General features: G+C 43.7%; 1 protein-coding gene across 2 annotated transcripts in view; it reads left to right on the forward strand.

Annotated features, from left to right (window-relative positions):
- IL1RAPL2 (interleukin 1 receptor accessory protein like 2) overlaps positions 1-26892 on the forward strand; it is a 480231-nt gene that overhangs the window by 281962 nt on the left and 171377 nt on the right. For both annotated transcript variants that reach the window (XM_028715697.2, XM_028715698.2), the window contains one exon: positions 9223-9376. In XM_028715697.2, the coding sequence (XP_028571530.1) occupies positions 9223-9376 (154 nt within the window). The remainder of the gene's footprint in view (positions 1-9222; positions 9377-26892) is intronic.

Genomic DNA, 26892 nt, shown 5'->3' on the forward strand with positions numbered 1-26892 from the left:
CATGTGGCCAGTAGGACTAAACCGCTTCTGGCACAACGGGAAACCGTGACGGAAGCCAGAGCGCACAGATACATCGTTTACCTCCCCGCCACCTATTTATCTACTTGCACTGGCATGCTTTCGAACTGCTAGGTTGGCAGGAGCTGGGACAGAGCAACAGGAGCTCACTCCATCATGGGGATTCGAGCCGCCGACCTTCTGATCGGCAAGCCCAAGAGGCTCAGTGGTTTAGACCACAGCACCACCCACGACCCTTTAGTTGCAGAGTAAAAGCACAAGGAGACAGATGGTAAAAGTTAAAAGCCTTTCTTAAAAAGAATAAAAAGGGAGTTTGCCACACAGTGGACTACCAGTAAAGTGGGGGCAAGGTGGGTCCTGTTTAGGAGGGAGGCCCACAAAGCAGTGAAACTCCTGAAATTTGCGCTCTTAATTGGCAGACATTGGTGTGCTAACCACCTTATTAATGCTGTTGTCCTAACCCCATTTTCCCCACTGAAATCAATAGGATTTAGACCCTATCTGCCCTGTACTTTTAAAGCAGCATCATACCACTTTTAACAGTCACAGACTTCCTCAAAGAATCCTGGGAGCTGTAATTTTATTTTATTTTACTTTATTTATATATATACTGCCCTATACCTGCAGGTCTCACCGTGGTTCACAAGATAAAATTACAATATAAAAACAGAAAACAGATACAGTGGTACCTCGGGTTACATATGCTTCAGTTTACATACACTTCAGGTTACAGACTCCGCTAACCCAGAAATAGTGCTTCAGGTTAAGAACTTTGCTTCAGGATGAGAACAGAAATCGTGCTCCGGCGGCGCAACGGCAGCAGGAGGCCCCAGTAGCTAAAGTGGTGCTTCAGGTTAAGAACTGTTTCAGATTAAGACCGGTCCTCCAGAACAAATTAAGTACTTAACCCGAGGTACCACTGTAATCAAAATATAAACAAAAACAGCTGGATAACCTCCCACCCCAACACATAAAAAGTTCAAAACAATTAAAACAGTTTTAAAAAGTAAAATAAAAAACCACAATTAAAAAGCAGTTTAAAATAATGTAAACAGTACTCTCTGTTGGGCAGCAATAGCCCTTTTGTAGTCTGTCAGGCCCCACCCTAGGCCTGGCGGAGAGAGGCAGGAGTAGGACCCTCAGGATCTCTGCAGGTATACAGTGGTACCTCGGGTTACATACGCTTCAGGTTACATACGCTTCAGGTTACAGACTCCGCTAACCCAGAAATAGTGCTTCAGGTTAAGAACTTTGCTTCAGGATGAGAACAGAAATTGGGCTCTGGTGGCGCGGCGGCAGCAGGAGGCCCCATTAGCTAAAGTGGTGCTTCAGGTTAAGAACAGTTTCAGGTTAAGTACGGACCTCCGGAACGAATTAAGTACTTAACCTGAGGTACCACTGTAGTTTGTTGAGGGCACTGAGAATTGTTAGGAGATCCCTATTCCTCCCCACAGAGCTACAATTCTCAGAATTCCCTGGGAAGAGGGATTGATTGTTGAACCACTCTGGGAATTGTAGCACTGTGAGTGAGGGACATTGGGGTCCCCTAACAACAAAAAAGCACATTTTGGTATGCAAGCTTTGACAGCTCTACCCATTTTTGAAAGTAATTTCCCGTAATATAATACATTTTTATGCTGCTTTCACTAACATAATCATTTTTATGCACACTTTCTCATAGGATATTTTATTTTGTAAACATTAGTCAGTTGAAGAACTTCATCACAAAATTCGGGTAACCGCAAACTTCAAAGCATGACTGTATTTCAATTCTCATATTGTTTCAGATAATAAGATATTTACATCATTGTTATTTGTACTAGATAGGCACCTATACCTACTAGATTGGAATTTCATGATAAGCTTGAAGTACTGCAGCTTGTGAATTTCCTTTAGTCATGGGCTGATCCACCTCCTTTCTTCATTTTCCTTCTTTCTCATTAATTTCATCTAGCCTTCTTTCTTTCTTTCTTTCCTTCCTCCCTCCCTCCCTCCCTCCCTCCCTCCTGGTTAGGATTAGCCAGCAAAGTGCCCTTCAGAGACTGTTAGACTACAACTCCCATCAGCCCCAGTGATTTGTCAGAGATATGAGTATTGTAGTCAAACAATATCTGGAGGCCACCAAGCACTTTTCTAGTTCTTGGGGTGAGGGAGTTATTGCAAAAAATTAAAAGTAATACAAATCTGCATTTATATATATTTATAAAAATAATGGAATGCCACACAAGGCAAGAAATTTCTTTACTAGACATAAATTGGAATGTCAAGCAGGGAGTTTCCATCAGTCCAGCACCACTTTGTTTGAGTACAGCTGCCAATGTGAAATTGGGCAATTTGAGTTCCATCTCATCAGCCTCACTGTGTTCGGTTTGTGCACAAATAATTTATTTGGAACTGGGATGACATGCAGGGAGCCATGATATGTCAGAAGAGAGCAGGGAGCCCAGTGATGCTCTGTCAGTCTGTTTTTTCATTCACAAGATCCCTGCATATTTCAACGAAGGCTGACAAAAGCATGCACTGTGACATGGGGCAAGGATAAACGAGATCTTCTTCTTCTCTTGTATCTTGTCAGCTATTAAGGCAGCTTTGCCCCCAAACGTCTGGAGAAATTTATACAAGCTGGTCCAGTTAAAGAGGAAACTGTAAGACGGAGCAACCATCTCCCTGTGCATTAAAGGGGAAGAAGAGTTCCATCCATGGACTGTGGTGTAGTCAGTGGAGGCTGGGGTCTATTGGGGGTAGAAGGGCAGAAAGCAGGGAGAGCCAACCACTTCTGGTTTTGCTCCCAAACTCTTCCCTACTGAGTTTTATTTTAAAAAAATGCTGAGGCAAAGGAGGGAGATGAGTAGGAAAGTTGGGGGCTAGCTGAGGACAGGATGAGCTTGGTGGGAGCAATGCCTCATTCATCCTAATGAACCAGCCTCCACTGGTTGTGGCTATGTAGGGCTGTATTTAATTAAGTAACCCCACTGAAATTAATGGACCTAAGTTACAGGTGAAATTCGGAAAATTAGAATATCATGGAAAAGTTCATTTATTTCAGTAATTCAACTTAAAAGGTGAAACTAATATATGAGATATGATCATCACAATTAAAACAAATAAAGGCTTGACATATCTCGCTTTGCATGTCATGAGTCTACCTCATATATTAGTTTCACCTTTTAAGTTGAATTACTGGAAAAAATGAACTTTTCCACGATATTCTAATTTTCCGAGTTTCACCTGTAGTCATTTTCATTCATTCATTCCAATGAGGCTAACATTGGCTGCAGCTCATGATTTTAAAGGTTTTAGGAGAAGGTCCCCTTGTTAGACTTCTATTCATTACAGGGGTGAGGAACTTCAAGCTCACGGCCAAACATGTCCCCAGCTTCTCTATCTGGCCCTTGGGACCCTTCCCAGGTCAAGCTCCCCTGAATCCCTCCTTGTGTGTTTCTGTCTGGCTGCAATGTACGCTTGAACACTGATAATGCCTTTTATTTGCATTGATGAAAGGCAGAGAGGGGTGTGTGTAGAAACTAGTCTGCTGTACAAAGGTAAATTTGCAAATCATGGAATCTTAGAGTTGGAAGGGACCCCTAGAGTCATCTAGTCCAACCCCCTGCGATGTAGGAATTTGTTGCTCTTCCAACGTTTGTCTCCAGATCTACCCACTATTGCCAAGAAGGGAATGTGGTTCCCAGGCTGGAAAAGGTTCTGCATCCTTGGTGTATTACTTCACTTAAAAATTAGTTGTGTTTCTGTCTGCTGTGTGAGCCCCTGAGCTACTGCTCCAATGATGTGCCTTGACGGTGCCATTGTGGTTCATCATACCAAATGCCCAAGCCAGTCATAGACTACAGCTGAGTACATTTTGGAAATATAAGAGCAGTGGGGCTTTGAGTTGGATAAGGTCTTCAAAAACACTTGTATACCGCAATTTCATTTTAAAAAGTCAAAGTGATTTTTCAATCAATTCTTTACTCACCAACCCCAGCTATATGCAGGGTTGCCCTTAAGTGTAGTCTGTAAGCTCCAGCTGGTGCAGAATAGACCAGACAGACTGTTGGTGGGGGTATCTGGTCAACAACCTGTGATACCATTGTGCAAAGCATCGGTACTGACTGTCCACTTACTGCTGAGCCAGCTTCAAGGTCCTTGTGCTAATTTATAAAGCCATGAAAAGCGGAGGTCCAGAGTGCCTTAGGGACTATCCAAACACTTAAATTCCAGCTTGACCACCAAGATAATCTATAGGAGCATCACTAGTTGTCTCCTGAGTTGGTGAGGCTCATCTGACATTGATAGGAAATCAGGTCTCTAGTGTAATTGGTCCACTCCAATAGATTTTCAGCGCATGTCTTCTTGAAAAATTGCTGGAAATTGCTCTATGCTGCCTGCCTTACACAGTCAATTAATAATAATAAAAATCCTATAATAGTTAGCTGGTGATCTATGCTTTTAAAACTTCATGTGGTTTTAATTGTTGTAAACTACTTTTATGTTTTTTATGTTTGTTTGTTTTTTCAAAATTGCGATGTACAAGTATCTTTATACAAAAATACTAAGTAAATATTGTTAACCTACATAGTGCAGATGGGGAGACTGAAGCTAACAGAGAATGGCTTACCTGAAGCAGTGCCCTTTAACCTTGAATCCCCAGTTGCTGTCAGACTACAACTCCCATCAGACCCAACCAGCTGAGCCAATGGTCAGGAACAAGAAGTATTGTAGTCTGACAACATATGGTGACCCCAGGGTTAAGAACCACTGGCCTAAGGGAGTTCATGGCAGAGGCCAGATTCAAACCAGCAGCTTTCTTATTTGTAGGTTGGTCGCTTTGCCACTGCACTACACCAGCTCTCCGAACTCTTTCCTCTTTCATTATTAGTGTGCCCCACATAAGTTATACCACATCTGCCTGATGGGTGACAGCTAACTATTAAGCTGTCACATTGATTAAATTGAGCAGAATTGATATTGTACATCAAAAAGAGCAATGTGGCAACAAGACATTAAAAAAAGAGAAGGAGGGAGAAAACGATTGCTGTGTGGGGAAGGGAACACATCAGACTATCCCCTGGGTTCCTATATTTTATGCATGTTGAAATTGTGAATTTACCCCAGTGGGTCTCGCAGTGGCAGAACAAACCCTGCAGTTTGGGTTCTTTGACAGGGGCAAGCAAAACTCTTGAGGTTCACAGCAACACATGAAGTTATCTTGCACAGTGTTGAACCACTGGTCTCAGTACTGTCTACACCAGGAATTCACAGACATACTACCCCCAGGTCCCACTTGTGATAGGTGGGAAATACTGAGGCCTGCCAGTCACAAAATGGTGACACATGGAGGCAGAGTTTGGCATAATCGACTGGAAATTACTGGCATCACTAACAGTGTTTTCCTTGTTGTAAAGAGTTCCATAGCTCAGTTTTCCTCAGGCTAAGTGCAGACATTTGCTCTGGAGGTATCATGACTAAGCCTCCACATTTTAGACAAAAGGTGCTGATCCAATGGTTCGAAGTGGGGAAGGCCTTTCCTTTTATATTTTCCCCTTCCCACTCCTGCATTAATCTCAAAGTGTTTTTTATTTTACCCATCTCCTGTACAGTGGTACCTCGCAAGACGAATGCCTCGCAAGACGAAAGGGTTTTTGGTTTTTTGAGTTGCTTGAATTTCCCTATGGGCTTGCTTCGCAAGACGAAAACGTCTTGCAAGTTTGTTTCCTTTTTCTTAAAACCGTTAATACCCAGGGTGCATTGCTTGAAGAGGTGCAGTTGTGACTTGACTTCGAGGAGCAACTCATTACACGTGGTGTGGTAGCCTTTTTTGAGGTTTTTGAAGACTTTGGTGATTTTTGAAACCGTGCTTCGCAAGACGAAAAATTCGCAAGATGAAAAAACTCGCAGAACGAATTAATTTCGTCTTGCGAGGCACCACTGTAATATCTTCTGCCATTCTTCTTTCATACTCGGCTTGTACTTTATTTGCAGAAGTCCACACCAAATGACCAGTTTCTTTCATTCTTCTTTCCTGGTCCTTTTGCGTTCACCTTCTCCTTCTACAACAGCTTTCCTTTCTTATCTCTTTATTTATATCCCCAGATTATTTAACACTATAATAATTCTGCTGCTGATAAATATTTACTTTTTACCTCTCTGTCTAATTTCTTTCAACACATAACCCCTGGCCCTTTCTCTCAGAGAAAGGAGACCTTCTGAAATTGGATGACTATCTGCTATGGATGCTTTCATTGAGATTCCTGCATTGCAGGGGGATGGACTAGATTCCAACTCTACAATTCTCTGATTCTAAGATCTGTATGTTGAATCAATCCATCAACCTCTGATGGATGATTTAGTAGGATCAGGTCCAGCATCACTTTCTCTGTACTTGTGTGCCAGTATCCATACTCAGCAGAGTTACAACTCAATGCAGCTCCTTCTTTGGAAGCATCTTTGGGGTTGAAGGTACACACAGTAGGCGATAAACATTCATGGATGCCATAAAGATTCAGTAGAGGTTTACTTGACAGGCAGAAAAGCATATTGGTAGGAAATATATACAGGCATTCGTCACTGCCATGCTTAGAGACTGTCTCAAGGCAAATCTAAAAAAAATGTAGTATAAACACTGACAACTGGGAAACACTGGCCTGCGAGCGCTCCAGTTAGAGAACAGCCTTTACCAAAGGTGTCATGGGCTTTGAAGACACTTGAACTCAGGACGCAAGGGAGAAACATGCTAAGAGGAAGGCACGCTTGGCAAATCCACACCGTGATCAACTCCAGTGTCCCCACTGTGGAAGGACATGTGGATCCAGAATTGGCCTCCACAGTCACTTACGGACTTATTGTTAAAACCGTGTTTATGGAAGACAATCTTACTTGGCTACGAGTGATCACCAAAGAAGAAGAAGAAACTTAGAGTCCAACAAGAGTCCAAGACTCTCTCTCTGCTTCTCTCACTGCAAGATGCAAGCAAGAGACTCACAAGAAGCAACACAGAACCATTGTTATCAGTGCTTCCTGTTGCACTGTGCATTTCCAAAGAACAGTTCCCACAGAAAATGTCCTAACATAGGCAAAACCTTCTCAGCCTTCTGTTGCTTCTTGAAACTTCTCTGTTTCTGGAACAAATGATTCTCTCACACAAGAATATCTAACACTCTATCTCCAGACCACCTTTGCTCGGCATGCAAGGAGTTGCTAGTTCTGTTGTTGGTGGAGAAAGCAACTGAAGAGACACTAGGCATGGGCAGACCCACCTGAAAATAGCTCAAGACCCATTGGTGGTTCTTGTCCCAAACAGTGAAACACTGGTCTACACTGACTGGCAATGGCTCACTAGGCTTTCAGGGGTCATTTCCAGCCCTACCTAGAGATGAACAGGATTGAACTTGGAACCTTCTGCATTCAAAACAAATGCTTTGCCACTGAGCCATGGACTTTCCCCAATATCTGTATTCGTTTTATGCAGAGATGACTTCCTGCCATTTGAAGTATCAGTCTAGAAGGGGAAAAGCCCAGTCCACAGTACTTAACACATGATTGTGTTTATACATCCAAACATTTGCTCCAGGCGGAATACTTTCCATCAAAACCCTTATATTTAACCATAGTGTAAGTTTTCTTTATTATGGAAATGTTGCCCATGAAATGGCTCTCTTAAGGATTTGCACAATTATGTTCTTTGTTACTGTTTCCGTAGTGCCATTAGGCCTAAAGGATTGTTGTGACAACATGGATTGAGTGCAGGAGTCAAGATGTAATTGAATGAGCAAGGCTTAAACAGAAAAGCTGTTCTCCTCTGAGGGGTGGGGGGATGAGAGATGGGAAGTGGGGGTGGAATTTAGGCAGCAATATGTGATCTGTCTTTCGGCTCTTCTCTTATTATTGAAGATGGACAAGAAAATTTGAAAGAAAACCTATCAGACTGGCAGGTGAAGGGCAGGGAGTCATTAACGTGACTTTTGTGAGACAAGAATAGAAGAGGTATTAGCAATTCCAAGGCAGAGAAGGTGTAGCTACAATAACAAACATACCAATTATTCAAAAAGTTTGATGTTGGGTTTGCCAGCTGGTCCATAATTGATGGGCCCAAATGATAAAACTAAGTGCTTTGAAAGGTAACCAGATTGTGGGTCTGAAAAGCTGATAAACTACAGGCGACGACCATTTTAGGTGTTTCCAATTGACATCCGGCCACCAATGCGCGAGTCCATTTGGAGCCAGATGGAGGCAAAGCAGGGGAGGAACCAGGGGCGGGGTGTAATGGGGCATAGCAGGATGGGGCACACTTATAAGTGCTTTGCCAACACATGTGGGAGGCTGGGAATGGAACCCTATACAGATACAAAAAAGAAAAGAAAAGAAGTGCCCATAAGGCCTGCCAATGTCAGGGCAATTTAGGGGATGAACCTAAGAGCCTTCTGGATCAGGTCAATGACCCAACTAGTCCAGCATCCTCTTCTCACAGTGAACAACCAGGTGCTTCCAGAATCATAGAATTATATATATATATATATATATATATATATATATATATATATATATATATATATTTGCTTTCGTAATTATATATATATAATTTAATAATAGAATAATAGAATTGTGCAGTTAGAAGGGATCTCAAGGGTCATGTAGTCCAACCCCCTGCAATGCAGGAATCACAGCTAAGGAGTCCCTGACAGATGGCCATCTAACTTTGTTTAAAAACCTTCAGTGATGGAGAGTCCACTACCTTCTGCCTATTCCGTCCATTCTTACTGTCACAGAGTTCTTCCTAAGGTTAAGTTGGAATCTCCTTTCTTGTAACTTGAAGCCATTGGTTTCAGTCCTCCCCTCTAGAGCAGCAAAAAGCAAGCTGCCATGTGACAGCCCTTCAGATATTTTAATAGGATTTATCATATCTCCTCTCAGTCTCCTATTTTTCAGGCTAAACTTACCCAACTCCCCCAACTGTTCCTCATAAGGCTTGGTTTCCAGACCCTTGATCGTCTTGGTCATCATCCTCTGTACACATTCCAGGTTGTCGTTATCTTTATTAAACTATGGTGCCCAAAGCAGGGCATAGTACTCCAGGTGGGATCTGAGCAAGGCAGAATAGAGTGCTCACTATTACTTTCCTTGATCTGGACGCTCTATTTCATGCAACATTACTTTACCATGCCAAGAGTTAAGACTCTGTTTGTTTGTTTTTTGTTTTGTTTTTTGCAGGAGTGTAAGCAAAAAATGTGGAGAAATCTAGTAGTTCAGAAAGAGAACACTCTACTAATACAAGATGTTCAGGAAGAAGATGGTGGGAATTATACTTGTGAGCTAAAATTTGAAGGAAAGCTGATACGACGAACAACTGAGTTCAAAGTTACAGGTAAGAATCTTTTGGGGTGAAATTGAAGGGAAAGAGCATGAAATGTAGGAGGTCAGAAAAATTGATGCATAGAATGATGTTTTAGAACTTTTTTTTTTTTAATGCTGCCTTATCTTACAGGGACGCGGGTGGCGCTGTGGGTAAAAGCCTCAGCGCCTAGGACTTGCCGATCGAAAGGTCAGCGGTTCAAATCCCCGCGGCGGGGTGCGCTCCCGTCGTTCGGTCCCAGCGCCTGCCAACCTAGCAGTTCGAAACCACCCCCGGGTGCAAGTAGATAAATAGGGACCGCTTACTGGCGGGAAGGTAAACGGCGTTCTGTGTGCTGCGCTGGCTCGCCAGTTGCAGCTTGTCACGCTGGCCACGTGACCCGGAAGTGTCTCCGGACAGCGCTGGCCCCCGGCCTATAGAGTGAGATGGGCGCACAACCCTAGAGTCTGTCAAGACTGGCCCGTATGGGCAGGGGTACCTTTACCTTTTACCTTATCTTACATTCTAAAGTGGCACTACAGACATCAACAGAACATCAAACAAACAGACATCAACAGAACATCGTACAATATATTTGCAGCCCATCTGTGCAAATCACCTGTGCAAAAGTACAAGGTAACTCAAAAGTCAGCTAGTAGAAAATTTAGTTAGATAACCTCTCTGAAAGAGGTAGAGCTCACCAGGGCACCTTTCCCATAAAAATGCAGCCTGGGAATCCATGCTCCTACCATTTGCAAATATTTTATCAACATAAGAACATAGCAAGAGCCGTGCTGGATAAGGCCAAAGGACCACCTAGTCCATAAGAACTAGCACTGGTGCATGCCCATATTTCAAAGGTGCTGATGTTGAAATTAAAAGTTCTCACTACTCATAAGGATTCCTGTTCAGCAAAACCCCTTCACTGTTGCTGCCCAATACTGCATGTATCTGGGGTTTCTTTGTTTTTTGTTTGGCTCTCACAAGCAGTCTGATGTTGAATGTGGCTAATTACGGAGCTAACTCCAGATTTTGGTGGAGCTTCGAGCACCAAGATCCCATTGTGTTTTGGTGGGATCTCTGGCACTTGAATTCCCTATTCATTGATCCTTGTGTAAACAATCAGTGAGCCCTGAAAGACAGGAACGTGCAGGAAGCTGCCTTGTACCAAGTCTGAGGACTCCATTTCCAGAACTGCTGTTGCACCATTTTTTTGCAGTTGGAAGAGACTGTACAGCATTTTGAGCTTGTTAAAGCATGTGCATAAAGCTAATAAAACCATATGTGTTCATATGCAGTTTGGGGTGTCTCGTTGATGAGAAGTATTCAAATATTGCACTTGGCTCTTCATATCCAACCTACTGTGTTAGACTTAGGACCAATGAGAATGGTTCAAGTTTGCCTGAGCAGCTTCCCTCGGTAAACCACTGAGCAAGATCCTGTTTTTTCACCTGTCTTTTTGGGGGTGTGGGTTGTGTGGGTGATGCATGTGTGATCTGAAGGCATGTGACACACCCACCTTCCTATGTCTAGAGCAGGTGTTCCAATGATCCACCTTGGTTACATTATTGAAATGCATAGCTTGTTTTCCCATCTACCTTCAGAAAACTACAAATGGAATACTTGTTTTCATAAATTCTCACACTGAATTCTTATGACATTGCTGCTGGGCAGGAAGTGGTTCCCTTTGCCGAAGACAGTGGTTCCCACTTGCAGAAGACAGTGTCCCATCTCCATTGTTGGTCTTCTTTCAAATGCCAATTTAGACTGCCCGGTTACTTCTGAAATTTGTGTGTGCAACAATCAGTTGCTCTGGCCATGACAAATTATTCCACTCAATTACATCAATTGAATGCTTCTGCTTGAACTCCCTGTTCACTTAATCTCTCTTAAATCTCATTAATTCCCTAATTTTCAAATTGTGCCTGCTGTTATTGGGAGGGAATTTGCCGTGGTAGTTGTTCCGTATTGGATGCCCTTCTCAACTGGAGCAATCTGCCTGAATTTCATTTCAGCCAAAGACAAATGGTGTGGAAGTGCCACTTTCCAGTTTGGATGACAAACCAAAGCAAGCATATCTCCTTCAACCTCAGCATCTTTCTCATGCTGTAATATCAAAGTAAACTCCCCAGTCAGACTTAGATCAAAAGTAGGTACCTCCAGAATGGAGACCAGTGGACCCCATGAAGATTCTCATTAGCAGATAGCACCTAGACAAGGGGTCAGCAAACTTTTTCAGCAGGGGGCCGGTCCACCGTCCCTCAGACTATGTGGTGGTCAGGACTTTTTTTTTAATGAACGAATTCCTATGCCCCACAAATAACCCAGAGATGCATTTTAAATAAAAGGACACATTCTACTCATGTAAAAACATGCTGATTTCCAGACCATTCGTGGGCCAGATTGAGAAGGCAGTTGGGCCGCATCCGGCCCCTGGGCCTTAGGTTGCCTACCCCTGACCTAGACAGATGAGGCACACAGATCATCTAGTCAGACTCTTCCATACTGAGATGCAAGGTATTATAGGTAAAGGTACCCCTGCCCGTACGGGCCAGTCTTGACAGACTCTGGGGTTGTGCGCCCATCTCACTCAAGAGGCCGGGGGCCAGCGCTGTCCGCAGACACTTCCAGGTCACGTGGCCAGCGTGACAAGCTGCATCTGGCGAGCCAGCGCAGCACACGGAAATGCCATTTACCTTCCCGCTATAAAGCGGTCTCTATTTATCTACTTGCCCCCGGGGGTGCTTTCGAACTGCTAGGTTGGCAGGCTCTGGGACCGAACGACGGGAGCACACCCCGCCGCGGGGATTTGAACCGCCGACCATGCGATCGGCAAGTCCTAGGCACTGAGGTTTTACCCACAGCGCCACCCGCATCCCTGCAAGGTATTATATATCCATTTAAATTATACTTCTTCCTGAGGGAGCCTAGGTCAGCAAATACACCAGTAATAAAGAGCACATTTTAGAAAGCATTCTAAAAACAGTCACAAACATTCTAAAAACAGTTTTAAAACATTCTCTTGAGCAGTAATTTGAGGAAAACACCCATCAGGCGCCACCTCATGAACCTGACTCACCCCAGCTTTCACCCACAGGACGCTGGCAGCCCTATGAGTTGACAGGATGTAATTGCAAGCCTTTGCTCTACCATATTTCTTATAAAGGTGCAAAATGCTTACCATTTTGATTTTTCTGAAAGAAAGCTGCTTCCATTACCAACAGTGAAATAGGTCAAGTGATGACACAGATGGCAGAGAAACGACCATGGCATTGTTTGCAGCTGGGATTTGCACCATCCATATCTTATTCTCCCTACATTTCTCAAAAAAAAGGGGGACATAGAGATTGTGATTTAGGACTAGTGCCAGAAACTAGAGACTGGTCCTGGTAAATATGGAGAGTTGGGATACGTGGTTTTATAGAGGAGTGATCATGTGAAATATTCAGTGCTTTTTGCGTTTAGATATGTTGTGGCGTTTCTCAGGTAGATTTTTTTTAAAATATAGTGCTGCTATTGTATATTATGATCTTGCACAAGAACCAATGGGTTGGATCAAAATATTAAGGCTGCCTTCTCTGTGCCTGGGATTAAATGCCATTGAACTCGGTGGGATTCCAGTGTGTGAATGCCACAGGTGTCTAAGGCAGGGTCAATTGCCTATACAGTGGTACCTCGGGTTAAGAACTTAATTTGTTCCAGAGGTCCGTTTTTAACCTGAAACTGTTCTTAACCTGAAGCACCACTTTAGCTAATGGGGCCTCCCGCTGCTACTGTGCCGCCATTGTGCGATTTCTGTTATCAACCTGAAGCAAAGTTCTTAACCCAAGTACTATTACTGGGTTAGTGGAGTTTGTAACCTGAAGCATCTGTAACCTGAGGCGTCTTTAACCGTAGGTACCACTGTATTTTCCTCAAGTATGGGTAGTGCCTTCTGAACTGAAGTGCACATGTGCTGCAGCTGCATGCAATCACATCAAGTGGTTGTGAGTATGTGAAGAAGAGATGCCTGGTGAATTGTAGTCTTCTAAATATGTGAAGCAACTCCATTGAGAAACAATGTGAAATTGTGCAAGGCTATTTACAGTTCTCTTTCTGGTATCAGAACTGTGACAATATCACTTTTACTACCACTATTACTTCCTGCCTTTCCTGCAAGGAGCTCAAGGAGGCATCCATGCATCTCTCCCTCTCCATGATATCCTCCCAACAACATAGGTTAGATGGGAGATGGCAACTGATCCAAAATCTCCCAGTGAGCTTCAAGGCTGAATGGGGATTTGAAGCCTGGTCTCCCAGATCGTAGTTCAGCATTCTAGCCACTACACCACACCAACTTTGCTTGATCTCACAGTCACTGTTTGGCGCTGAGTATGCCTAGGAGATGCGGGTGGTGCTGTGGGTTAAACCACAGAGCCTAGGGCTTGCTGATCAGAAGGTCAGTGGTTCGAATCCCTGCAATGGGGTGAGCTCCCATTGCTCGGTCCCTGCTCCTGCCCACCTAGCAGTTCGAAAGCACGTCAAGGTGCAAGTAGATAAATAGGTACCGTTCCAGCGGGAAGGTAAACGGCGTTTCCGTGCGCTGCTCTGGTTCGCCAGAAGTGGCTTAGTCATGCTGGCCACATGACCCGGAAGCTGTACGCCGGCTCCCTCGGACTGGACCTAATGGTCAGGGGTCCCTTTACCTTATGCCCAGGTGAACCAGTCCCATAGAACTGGGATAGGGGAAACCTGTGGCTCTCTGGGTGCTGTTGAATCACATCTCCCATCATGCCTGATCATTGGCCATGCTGGTTGGGGCTGATGGGAGATGGAGTCCAACAACCTCTGGGGGTTCTCAGGTTCCCCATCCCTGCTGTAGCAGGAGAAATGGAACCACTCTGCCATTCCCTATGCAACAGGTAGGTAGGTAGGCAAAGTTACCCATCTTCATCAAGATAATATACTGCCTGCAAGATGGGCAGGTAAATTAGCAGGGTAAGCAGTTGTGTTCATTTGCAGGTAATGATGGACTTCAAAACGGAGAGAGAGAAATATACAACCTCAGCATATCAAAGTTATTGAGAAGAAAATGTGTCAGTGTTCTGGATGATTCAATAAAAGCTGCTCTTTAATTTTTGATACCCAAGTCAATAAAGATAAGAGATGTGCCTGTTGACTGAGTAGGAGCTGTTTGTATGCTCGTTGATGTGAAATGATTCCAAAAGACAAATGGAGGGGGGTATTATGCCAGATTTCCCTTAGAAGTACTGTAAAAGACGCAATGAGAAATGTAGCAATATGCTGCAGTCTATGAATTATATATCACCCAGCTACTCCGAGTGCTTTGCTTTACAGCTTCCCAAGCTGCCTGCCTGTATTGTGAACATGCAAAGTAATTAGAATGGCAAATAATGTTCTCTTTTATCATACTGTGATGGGTTCCTCCATCACTTTCTTTAGTCAACTTAATTCCCTTTCTCTCATGTCTTAAATCAGCAGATGATAGAGCTTTGCACAAATGGACTCTTGCACAAATTCTCCGCCCCGTTTGTGGGAAGGGTAAATTGGGGGGAGGTGTTCACTGAATTTCTCTAGGGCAAGGACAAAAGGTATAAATGATTCCTATGTTCTACCTCTAGTTGCTGGAAAAGTGAGGAGAATGATGTTGTGCTTGTGGGCTTCCTAGGGGAATTGGGTTGACTACTGTAAGTATAGGATGGATCCAGCAGCTTCTTCTTTTTTCCTCTGAGAAGTTCTTGGAGCTGAGGCTCACCATTACTGTTGCCAGTGGCACAGTATTATTTCTTTTGCCCTAATTTCTTCTTCAGTGGTGGCAGCCCAAGTGACATCTTTGTTAGAAAACCAGCCACCATTCTGCATCCTCCACAGCACCCCAGACCTACTATTGTTCTGGGTCAGTGTGGGTGGAAAATAGCAGTGCCCGCCCACGCCAATAATGGTGGAGAATAGTGGAACCAGTGGCGTAGCGTGGGGGGTGCAGGGGGGGCCGGCCGCACCGGGCGCAACATCTGGGGTTAGGGCAAATCCACAGGTTAGGGGGCGCAAATCCACGGGTTAGGGGGCGCAAATTACTTGCCTTGCCCCGGGTGCTGACAACCCACGCTACACCACTGAGTGGAACAAAATTCTGCAAAAGTTATTTTCCTACTAGGGTGGGGGAAAGAAAATTTCGGGGGGGGGGGGAATGGACTTCTGAAAAAATGCCATATCAGATGTAGTTTGTAACTTGGGTGGAATCTACACACATATAAAACGTTTTGAAAATACAGTGAGTTTTCCATAAGGCTCACCATCAAGTGTCGCATTGTATAGTGCACTTAAAAGACACTTAAAACATTTTATTTGCAGCTGTATAGCTGAGTCCTTGGTGACTTAGTCACACACACAGCTTCAGCAGCTACTGACAATGCAGCAGGTCAGACTTCCAGTTCAGCTCCTAAGACCTAATTTTCAGTGATATGATCAATCTCTAAGCAGAGCCTGAGCGGCATAGCAGCAATACCTCTGTGTAGTAGTGGGTGCCCTGCATGGACAGGACATTGGACTAGATGACCTTTGAGGTTCCTCCCAATTCTATGTTTCTAGGCTGCTCCACTGCAGACTACAGATAATTATGACTGAAAGTTGGATGCTCCTCAATATAAAGAAAAGCTCTGTACATAGCATGTCAGGAAAAATTGGCTGGATAGGAACTCTTCTCTATGGCTTGCTAGTTTTCGGTCTGCAGGGATGGCGATGATTTTGTATAAAGAGTATCCAGTCGTGATAACCTCCCCCTGCAGTCTGAAGTATTATAGCCCAGAGCCAGGTTTACCATTTCAGTGAGAAGTAGATCTCACTTAGCCTGAACCTGGAGTCTGGCATATGAGATGTGACAGGATCAGAGCACTAGTTGGTATCGCTGCAGGCAACTGTTGTTTCCCCATGATCCTCCCCAACATGCTGATGCTAATAAATTACAGATGCTGGCTTTGTCCTTTGCAATTTTAAAGATGAAAGGACAGGTGAAAAACACACAAGCACATTTAATCTCCTTGAGTTGCAGGCATTTCTCAGGTGCTTTGCAGATATGCTTGGTTGACATACGGATATGCTTTGTTTGTTCTGTATTTGCATGCTGGCGATGAATCCCATCTATGTTTCTTGGGACATAGGAATGTGCCTTGAACAGAGCCAGGGTTTTGGGTGCATCTAGTTTAGTACTGTCTACACTGCCTGGCAGAAGCTCTCTGGGACTGCAGGCAGGGAAATAGCATGGGATCAAAACTGGAACCTTGTGCATGCAAAGCAGTGCAGATGACCTTTTGCTATCTGACAGATGTGATCTGTAAGTTGCAGTTTGGTGCAAATTCTGCAGCACCGATGGGACCTGATGGGAGGCTAAGCCCCACCTGGAAGGGCTCAGATTCCCCAACCCTGGACTACGATATCCGCCACCCCATAGGTGATGTCTTAATTGTTATACCTACTAAACGAGAAGGGATGGAAGCTAAAGGGAGTTGCAGGATGGGTCCTGGGTATGAACCAGGTAGCCAAGGAACTAGGAGAAGCTCAAGTGGCAAAAAAATAATCACATTCGTCATTATCAACATCATCAGTGAATGTGAAATTGTGGATCATGAAGTGTTTTATAAGCATGAAGGAATTGGGTTGGCTCTCCCCTCGCCCCTCAGATTATGCTCTTCATCTCACAGATTCAATAATTCATGCCCCAGGCCATTAAGATGATTGATTCTATAAGCTGATAGTACTTTGTATTTCCGCTGGAAAAGAAGAATTTGATATAGGGTTGTGGGACTGCACAGGTACTTTAAAAAAGCTGGCAGGGCATGGAAGCTCCCCCATTCTACTGGCCAACCCTGTTCCCCCAACCCCCTTACTAAATTTCTTTAACCAAGGCTTGCCCAGTCAAAGGGTTCTGAATTAATAGTATCCTCCTTCCTATCTCTCATTTGTTCCAGTGGCTTAACCATTATGGCTGTTTTACCTCTATTGTTGGAGGTAGTAAATGCCTCTAAACACCAGTTGCTGTGAATCACAGGTGGGGAGAGTGCTCTTGCACTCAGCTCCTGCATCTGGATGGCCACTGTCAGAACAGGACTAGGTGGGCCTTTGCTCAGATCCAGCAGGGGTCTTCTTCGGTTCATTGCCCGTAAATGCATCTGGGTCTGGCTCAAGGAAACTTTGGAGACTCTGCAGATAAATCCATTTCAATTAAGCGAGGTCTAGAAATATTGTAAATTGTTTTGTTGTTGTTGTTTAGTCATTTAGTCATGTCCGACTCTTCGTGACCCCATGGACCAGAGCACACCAGGCACTCCTGTCTTCCACTGCCTCCCGCAGTTTGGTCAGACTCATGTTGGTAGCTTCGAGAACACTGTCCAACCATCTCGTCCTCAGTCGTCCCCTTCTCCTTGTGCCCTCCATCTTTCTCAACATCAGGGTCTTTTCCAGGGAGTCTTCTCCTCTCATGAGGTGGCCAAAGTATTGGAGCCTCAGCTTCAGGATCTGTCCTTCCAGTGAGCACTCAGGGCTGATTTCCTTCAGAATGGATAGGTTTGATCTTCTTGCAGTCCACGGGAGTCCAAGAGTCTCCTCCAGCACCATAATTCAAAAGCATCAGTTCTTTGGTGATCAGCCTTTATGGTCCAGCTCTCACTTCCATACATCACTACTGGGAAAACCATAACTTTAACTATACGGACCTTTGAAAATTTTGCTCCCCCCCCCCTCACGGAAATGGGTGGACATGTGATGAGGAAGAGAGGAAGGGAAATGAAAGAAAACATTTGATCTTCGACGCCCTCTGAAGTTTCTGACTGGCTGCCATTTTTTTTTATACCCCTATCAGCTCAGGATAGACTACTTAATATTTAAAACTATGCTACTTTCTCCAAACCTCTAAATAGCTTTATTTGCTTCCTTGCTCTGCCTGTGTTCTAGCTGCTACAGATGTTGCTGTCACATTTAATAAAGAGTTTGTAAGGCTTAAATATTATACTGCTGTAGTGCGCGAGGTCCCCCCCCCCCCCCGGCAGTATGTCTTTGGCATAGGAAAAAAGAAGGCTTTGCTTATTAGGATGAGGCGTCTCTACTGCTAGGGCCACTGACACTGGTGTTTCATCTCTAGATGACAAAGAAGCCACAATAATTCATCTCCTTACATCTCAAGGTCATCAGGAGGGGAACCTTCACATGCTCCAGTCTCTGCATAGTACAGTAATGAAGCATTGGCAGCTTGTCATCCTGTTCAAATATCCCAATGTGGTTGGTGAGAATCCTGAGATCCTAGACCAGTCTTTTCCCAACCTGGTCCAATGCCCAGACATTTTAGGACAATGGGGCCTATAAGCGCCAATCAATCTGGTGATTACATGCATGATGTTGTGGGTATTGAATAATAATTAATAGGAAAAGGATTCAAGTCCAACTTGATTTTTACTAACCAATATTTGCCTTTAGGTATTGTTCTTACATAGATATCTTGTCATGTTGTAAGCTGCCTTGAGCATTGTTTTAACTATGGAAAGGTGGCATATAAATAAAATGATGATGATGATGAGATGGGGGAGAAATTCCATTCAGTTTTCGTTTAAATGCAAACCTATCAAGCCTGCTGTCATAGGTGCAGCAAGGGCCAGAAAGACACAGAAATAAACACAGGAGATTGGTATTTTGAGTTGAAATAGGCCACAAATTTTATTGGTTACACATGCAAGTAGGGTTTGGCCAATGCAGTGGGTATGAACCTGGTATGAAGCAACCTGCCTGGGCCCCCATAAGGAAGGGTGAGCATGAGCTGGGCTGGGAACTGAGCAGCAGGCTCTGCTCCCTTGGAGCCCCAAGTGAGTGGGAACGTCCACTTTATAAAAACAATGCACAAGCTGAAACATATCCATCCATCAAAATCCACACTTCTCTGAATTTTGAATTTCAATTCTCCAGCTAAGTAATGTGTACAAATATTAGGGTAAAGTGTTCAGGAAAAAGGAATATATTGGCAGAAGTAATAAACATTGCATGATAGGGGATTGCTTTGCAAAAGAAGTGTCTATCTGGCAATATTGAATACAAAAAAATATGCATATTAGGAGAAATCTGCACTAAAATAAACTGATGTGGAAATGTGGAGAACAGAACTGAAGACTGGGAAAGTGTGAAACGAAGGGAAACTGAAATTGACAGGTTTGCCCATCCTTGTTGAGACTTGTGAGCATTGCTTCTTTTCTCTATGCTTGATTATTGTACAGTAATGACTGACAGCACAATGTGTTATGAACAAAACATAGGGGAAACACAGGCTTTTGGAATACGATTTACTTGTGAGTTTTCATTGGCTGCAATTGCCTCTGTGCTTTATGGTTTTGCTAGGGATGTATTTTAAAATTGTTGTTTAACTTAGAACCACAGTGGAATCCATCTTTTATGAAGGGTGGTATATAAATATTTTAAATGAATAAATGCAGCCAGGCCCATTGAAGAGTAGCCTTGCATTTGAGCCTGTGTGAGATCTTCTTCTTATCTCTGGTACCTTAAGCATCCAAATGAAAAGTGATGAAATATTATAAGGGAAAGGCTGGCTAAAGCATGTTTTGAGGGCATGGATCAATAAGACACCTTACTAGAAATAAAAAAGGTTGATTTAAACAAAGAAAGAGGTCACATTATGTATCACATTTATTTTCTGTTAACTGCAATGGGTTGTCCTTTTGCCCAAATCATATTCCGAGTTGCAGAGAGAAGAAAATGTAGCTACTTCCATTTTGACAAAATGACTGCATTTCAAGAATATTATCAATCTCACTTTCAGACACTTTGCAGAACATGACCATGTTTTAAATTGGTTCATTCCAGGCTTTTTTTTCTTGGAGGTCATGGCAATTACTGTTTCTTCATGTTCACCCTTTGATGGCAAGCTTGGCTAAGACCTGCCTGATAGATTGGTATTATGAGAGTAAAGGAAATGAATTCAGGATGTTATATAGAGTTCACAGATGCCGAGAATTAAAGCTTCTATCAAGGAACCGTTTGGGAAGTGTTTGCGTCAGTTTTCACCCTGAACATGAAGTCTTAGTCAGATCACATGGGAATGGGGTCTGTAAGGGGGCCGCTTCCCCTAGGCCCCCCACAGTTTCCCACTCAGGTTTTAAGGTCAAGTGGAAATGCACTGGTCCACGTTCCATCCACTTATGCTTCTTTGAATGTTGTTGAACTACAGCTTCCATCATCCCTGACCATTGACCATGCTGGGTGGTGCTGATGGGAGCTGTGAGTCCAACAAAATCTGGAGGGCCATAGATTCCACACCCTTGACAGATTCATCTATGAGATTATTCCTTAATAGCATGGAGCAGGGTCTTTTTAGTGTTGACACCACAATAATAGAATTCCTTCCCAAGAATTTCTAGCAGAACTCATGCCTTTATATTTTTAGGAATTAGGCAAAGACAAAGTTGTTTAAGTAGACAGGGGCAGGTAAACTGTTCTTGGACTCTTGATTCCCATCAGCCCCAGTCATCATGGCCCGTGGTCATGCATCATGGAGGATGTAGTCCATGCTTTTAAAATCATTAGAATCTTAATGCAATTAATGGATTGAAGCGGTAACTGGTAGATTTTGACCAGTGGTTCTCGTGTTCAGTCTTTCGTCCTAATGTGGCTATAATCCTTTTCTGAGCTTTTTGCCAAAGTGGAGAAGTTGCATGAGCATCATTATCATTTAATTTATGCACCGTTTATATGCCAAAATGACATCTAAGCAGTTTACAGTTATAAAATCAATTATAAAAACCATACATAATTAAATTGCACAATAAATCAATTCCACTCAAACATCCATAATTAAAATTCACCATAGAACAATATGGTTAGCATAATAAACGTAATATCACAATTCATTTCAACCTCATCTTCCATTTTATAGCATGCAAGATATGCTCAGTAAGGTCCTCCTTGGCCCCCAAGGCAGCCATTAATGCCCCACAGATCAGGAAAAGGGCAATAAATGCTTCAGCCACTTGGTATTCAGCCCAGAAAATGCTGGGCTACAGCTCTCATTGTCTCTGACTATTGGCCATACTGGCTGGGGCTGATGGGATTTTATACTCCAAAACATCTGGAGTGCAGCTGTTTGGGCAGTTTGGAGAAGGCTGAAATTTGTGGGCTACCAATGTGTGTTGGTGCTGCAGAATTTTTTCCCTGCCATGATTTCTTCCAAAGAATCCTGGAATTTCTTTGGAATGCTGAGGATTCTCTGTTCCAGTTTCCTAGCCCAGTTGATAGGCCATAAGGTTCCTTTGAAAGAGGTAACAGTGGTGTAGCACCTTGGGCTGAGACAAGAGGAAATCCTGCTTCATCCATGAAGCTCACTGGGTAACCCTGGGCTAGTCAATGGCTCAGTTCAGGCATATGCATGAACACACAAGCATGTGAGTACAGTACTTACAGTGGAAACTGAAACTCTTTCAGTCCTCCCCTAGCCATCTTCGTGTTGTGCTAACTGTAGCTAAGCCTTAGTGCTATGCCTTAAACTCGGCTGACAATTTGTCTTCCCCAGAAAAACCATGGGTGGCAAGCCAAGAACAAACATTGGCTGAAAGTGGGGCAAATCGTGTGTATGGGTTCTGGTGAAATGCTAAGACAAACCATGGCTTTGCTTTTGGATATTTCAGCAGCAGGATGACCAGCCACAAAGCAGTCACAATTTTATACTGCTGTGTACCCTTAGTGTTATGTGTGAATTGCATCCATCTCTCTCAACCTAACCTACCTCATAGGGTTGTTGTGGGGAGAGAACATGGTATGTATTGGGGCGTGGGGAGAACCAATGCACATTACCCTGAGATAAGTGTAATTAAGAAATACATTAAACCTGTAGTGTTTACAGGTTTAACATCACCTCGTTGAAGTAATATATGAAATAAGCTGCTTCTAATTTAGCTTTAACTTCCATTTTGCATGATTCTGCTGTCACTGTAGAATAAGAAAAGAAGAGCAAAAAAATCAGAGAACAAATACTTCTTGTCGTCTCCATGGACCTTTCTTGCTAATTATTAACAACATCAAATGCTGTTTTGTCAAAAAAAACCTGCTCAGTGCATAGGGCTTTGGAGAAGGGTTGTACTTAGCTGATGAATTATAGAAGGTAAATAGCCATCCTAAAAATATTTTGCTACATGTGGGGATTGGTGTTTCTCTTTCATTACACTAACAGAGCCGTTGTTGCCATTTTCAGGAGGCTCTGAGGTCACACAGGGTTTTTTTTTTTGCTGTCAGTGGCTCCAAAATAATCTAACAGAGAAGGGAGAACAATGGGTAACAGGGACATTTGTCAGAACCACATCACTAGAACGGCCAGTGAAATTGAGTCCCATGCCTTGAAACAGAATCAGTTTGCAAGCTGTTCCAGTTAGGGCCCCTCCAGACTGGTGGGTTTTTTTTGGGGGGGGGGGGAAGGGAGTGTATTCTGCACTATGTCACGATAATAAGGCATTAGTAGAAGAAGAAGAAGAGTTTGGATTTGATATCCCGCCTTTCACTCCCTTTAAGGAGTCTCAAAGCGCCTAACATTCTCCTTTCCCTTCCTCCCCCACAACAAACACTCTGTGAGGTGAGTGGGGCTGAGAGACTTCAGAGAAGTGTGACTGGCCCAAGGTCACCCAGCAGCTGCATGTGGAGGAGCGGAGACGCGAACCCGGTTCCCCAGATTAGGAGTCTACCGCTCTTAACCACTACACCACACTGGCTGGTGAATTTACACTGGTCTTCCACAAACCATTCCACTTTATTAGCTGTTCTGCAATGCTTATCCAAGAGCGCTATACCACGGCAAAAGTGGGACAATCCTCCCCAGCCCCAGAACATTTGAGGGATGAAAAGCTAAAGGACTGGAAACAAAGCAACATGATCTCCCTAAAACTCTAGCAGGCTCAAACAGTGTTGAAACTGGGATTGTTTATAACCGCCCCAGCCAATACCATCATGAGCACAAACCACAATGAATCTACGACTACAAATTTTTAGAAAGTTGTTGGTTTTTCTGTTTACTATGAATTTGGGCACCTCTTAAGATACCGCTTTTTAAAATATTGAAATTTTGAAATATCAATGAGATCGTCTAGGTTTGAAGACATTTGGACACCATTTTGAATCAAGATGGCAGACTGAACCTTTTGAAACTGCACTGATTTAAACTTTAAAGTTTTGCATGATAGTTGCTGAGACCAAGGAGAAGATTTCATCTGTGTTTGGATGCAAATGGATGCCCCACAGTTGGCTCCAGACAATCCATTGGAGCAATGTCCTTTGCTTGCTGCTCAAAGCTGCCTTGCATCCAGTCTCCACAGGGAGCTGGACAGGGTCCTGATCTCCTGTAGTGTCCCAGCTTTCTGGCAACTACAATAATTATGAAGGATACATCTGAGTGGTGGATGAGTCATAGCACTGGAGATCAGTCTGGAACTGCTGATATGTGTGTAGGACTGTCCCCTGTGGTGAACCACTGAACTTCAGGTGTTAGCATCCTTACTGAAGAACCTTCTAGAATCACTCTGGGAGGTTCTTCAGACTGAACATTGGATCTTTCTAGGCACGAAGGAGTAGATAAGAACTTCCTTTTGCAGGCGAGCCTTGCTTAAGTGGCGAAGCCTTCCTAACCTAGGGTGTTTTTCTGTATTCTGTATTCTGATTTGCTCTTTGGTAAGAACAACAGGTTGACCTCTATTCAATGTCCCTCTGTTTACAATCCTAAACATGGGTTGTATCAGCTAAGTTCTACTCAGAGTAGAGCAGATGTAAGTTAGTAAGTTAAATGGAAGTAAGTTAGTCACATCCAATAATAGTGCAATCGTGTTGGATTTATACTGGACCATCCACACATCATTCCGCTTTATTACTTAGTATACTCTGAGTAGGAGTGGCATTGGATTCAGTGTTTACAATCCTAACCATGTCAGTGCAATCCTAACCATGTCTACTCAGAATAAGGTCCTATCGAATTCCGTGGGGCTTACGGCTGCGTAAGTAGGGTTAGGACTGCACCCTAATTAGTTACAGTGTAGGACATTGCTTTTCCATGGTAGTCCTTACTCTCTGGAAAAGCCTGCCAAAAGGGATCTGCTAAGCAGCCTCTGTGTATAACTCAGTTTTTGCACATTGATCAAGCAACTAATTCTGTATATATGGAAAAGAAGCAAATACATGCTGAAAATAAACTTTAGAGTGCAAGTGAAAGCATTTGGAGGGGGGAGGGAGTACATTATAGCAAGTGTGTATACCAAGATGGCTGATTCTGTTGACATCTCAGTAAGTGTTTCCACGTACCACTGGCTTCCACATCTGACCCAGTGGACCAAATCATATTTAAAGTAGAACCAAGCAAATTGCCATCTTGTTAATCCTGGGGTTGCCACTGATATTTTGGTGGCTGATCTTCAGGCAAAACATCCGAGAAATTTGATTAAAGCAGGGGCATTTTTCAGCTTGAGGGCCACATCCCCTTCCGTGCAACCTTGGGGGGGGGGCACATGCCAGGGGCAGACATGGTTAGAGGCAAAAATTGATGGGGAAATGAGTTCAAATCGTACTTTTGTGCAGTAGATTAGCTTTTGCACACATTCTCTATCCTCCATCCAGGAATGCAAAAGGCATTATGGGAGTTTAAGGACACATTCCAGCCGGGCAAAAAAGTCTCAAGGAGGATGCAAAGTGGGGCCAGTCAGATGTGTGGCCTAGGAAGAAAGGGAGTGACTGCGTAGCCTAGGTCAAGTCCTTAGAGCGAGGTAGGAAGACCAGGAGAACCACATTTGACCTGAGTTTCCCCAACCAAGTTTAAAGGAAACTAGAAGTCTGGTACAAATGTTAAGTTGTCTGTGCAACCTGAAAAAGAACATGGGATATGTAGGGTTACCAGCACATTTTGGTGCTTAGAAGCACCTTGGGTAGTTGCTCTCATTTGGGGACATTCAGGAGTGCTTGCCACTAGTCCATAAATGGTCTAGTTTACTTGCATAACACTGTGCCAGTCCTCCCAAAATTGAGACAGCCTAGCCTGAATTTCCCCTTCCTGATTACAGATTTCAGTCGTCAGGAGTTACTAACTCTCCCTCTTCAAGGTCCGTGGCATAGTCTACCCAAGTGTGAAGTCTTAAAACAGATCTGCTTTAGAGCTAACCAAGCATTATAAAAAGTTCCTGAAAAATTGAAGAGATGAGGGGGGTGGGGAACAGCTCGCGTGTTGCTGGCTGGATTTTTTTTGTTTTTGTTTGCTAGTTTGTTTGGGTGTTGTTGTTAGATAAAGATTGTTAAAATACAACACAAAATCCCTCATATCCTTTCGTTCCGCAGGAAAGAAAGAGCTGTGCCTGCAATAAATGAAACATGGCAATAAGTCTAGTCAAAGTTCTGCAAAGCAATTGGTTTCTGGGGTCTCTGTGGGTGCTTGCACCTTGCTTGATGCTTGTGAGCTGACTTTGTCAAAAAGCATTGTTGCTAAGGTGAGATGTGAGCCGTGTTATTGACATGTGTGGCGAGGGGCTCATTTGCGCATGCAAGTAATGTATGCTAGATAGGATGGCCAGCCTAAGATGCCTACATAAAGTGGCCATTCTAAGAAACACACATCCTGTCAGCATCCTCCTCACCTGCACGTATTGGAGGTCTGCAGTGGGGGAAGCTTTTTATACTCATTTAGGCTCCTCATGCAATTTAGAAAACTAAGAGATAAGGATTCCATGCTGTGAGGGGAATCTACACGAGTCGCAAAAGGTGACTCACTTATTCTTTTAAGTTCATTGACTGATTTATAAACTGCTTCACAGCCTGAAGCCATAGAAGTGGTGTGCATCAAGAATTGAATGAGTTGAAGTCATCCCTCCCAACTCATGGAGAGTCCTTGTCTATTTCCCCACTTCAGGGACACTTTGCACTGGAGCTCAGCATTCTAAAGGAGCTGTTGCTTCAACAATAAGATAGCTCAGGCAGAGCGCTTACGTAGGAGCTGGAAGCCTCACCCTTACCTGGCATTCAAGTGCTCCCATGAAGTTCCCCCTACTTCCAAAAAGCCTCAAGTGCATCAGCTGGGGGTCTGCTTGACTCACCAACTCCTCTGCTGCTTGGTGGCTCTGGGGGTGTCTAGGTACAGAGTGGCTCCTTAGGCTCACTGGTGGTGGGGAACTTTCCTGGTGGGCCCTGCTTCTCCTCTGAAAAGGCCCAGGTTTGAGGACTGAACACTGCTGGAGATGGCTATGGGGGTGGAACTAGCACCCTCTACTCTGCATCCTCTATTAGGATGCCTAAACTGGGCTATCCTTAAAAGTATTCCTTGGTAACAGAATGGCACAGAGCCCAGTGGATTCCAATTAGCTAAGTACTGCAGACCCCCTCTTTTCCAAAAGCCAAGCCATGTACCCCCCTACTTTTGAAAAATTTGATATCTCTATGTTACTTTTTGTTATTTGAATTGTGCTGCGGACCCCCTGGGTGGGTTATGCAGAACCCCTGGGGTCCACAGACCACCAATTGGGAACCAAGGTCTAGAGAACTCATGA

This window comes from Podarcis muralis, chromosome Z (genome assembly GCF_964188315.1).
Source record: "Podarcis muralis chromosome Z, rPodMur119.hap1.1, whole genome shotgun sequence".
NCBI classification, from domain to species: domain Eukaryota; kingdom Metazoa; phylum Chordata; class Lepidosauria; order Squamata; family Lacertidae; genus Podarcis; species Podarcis muralis.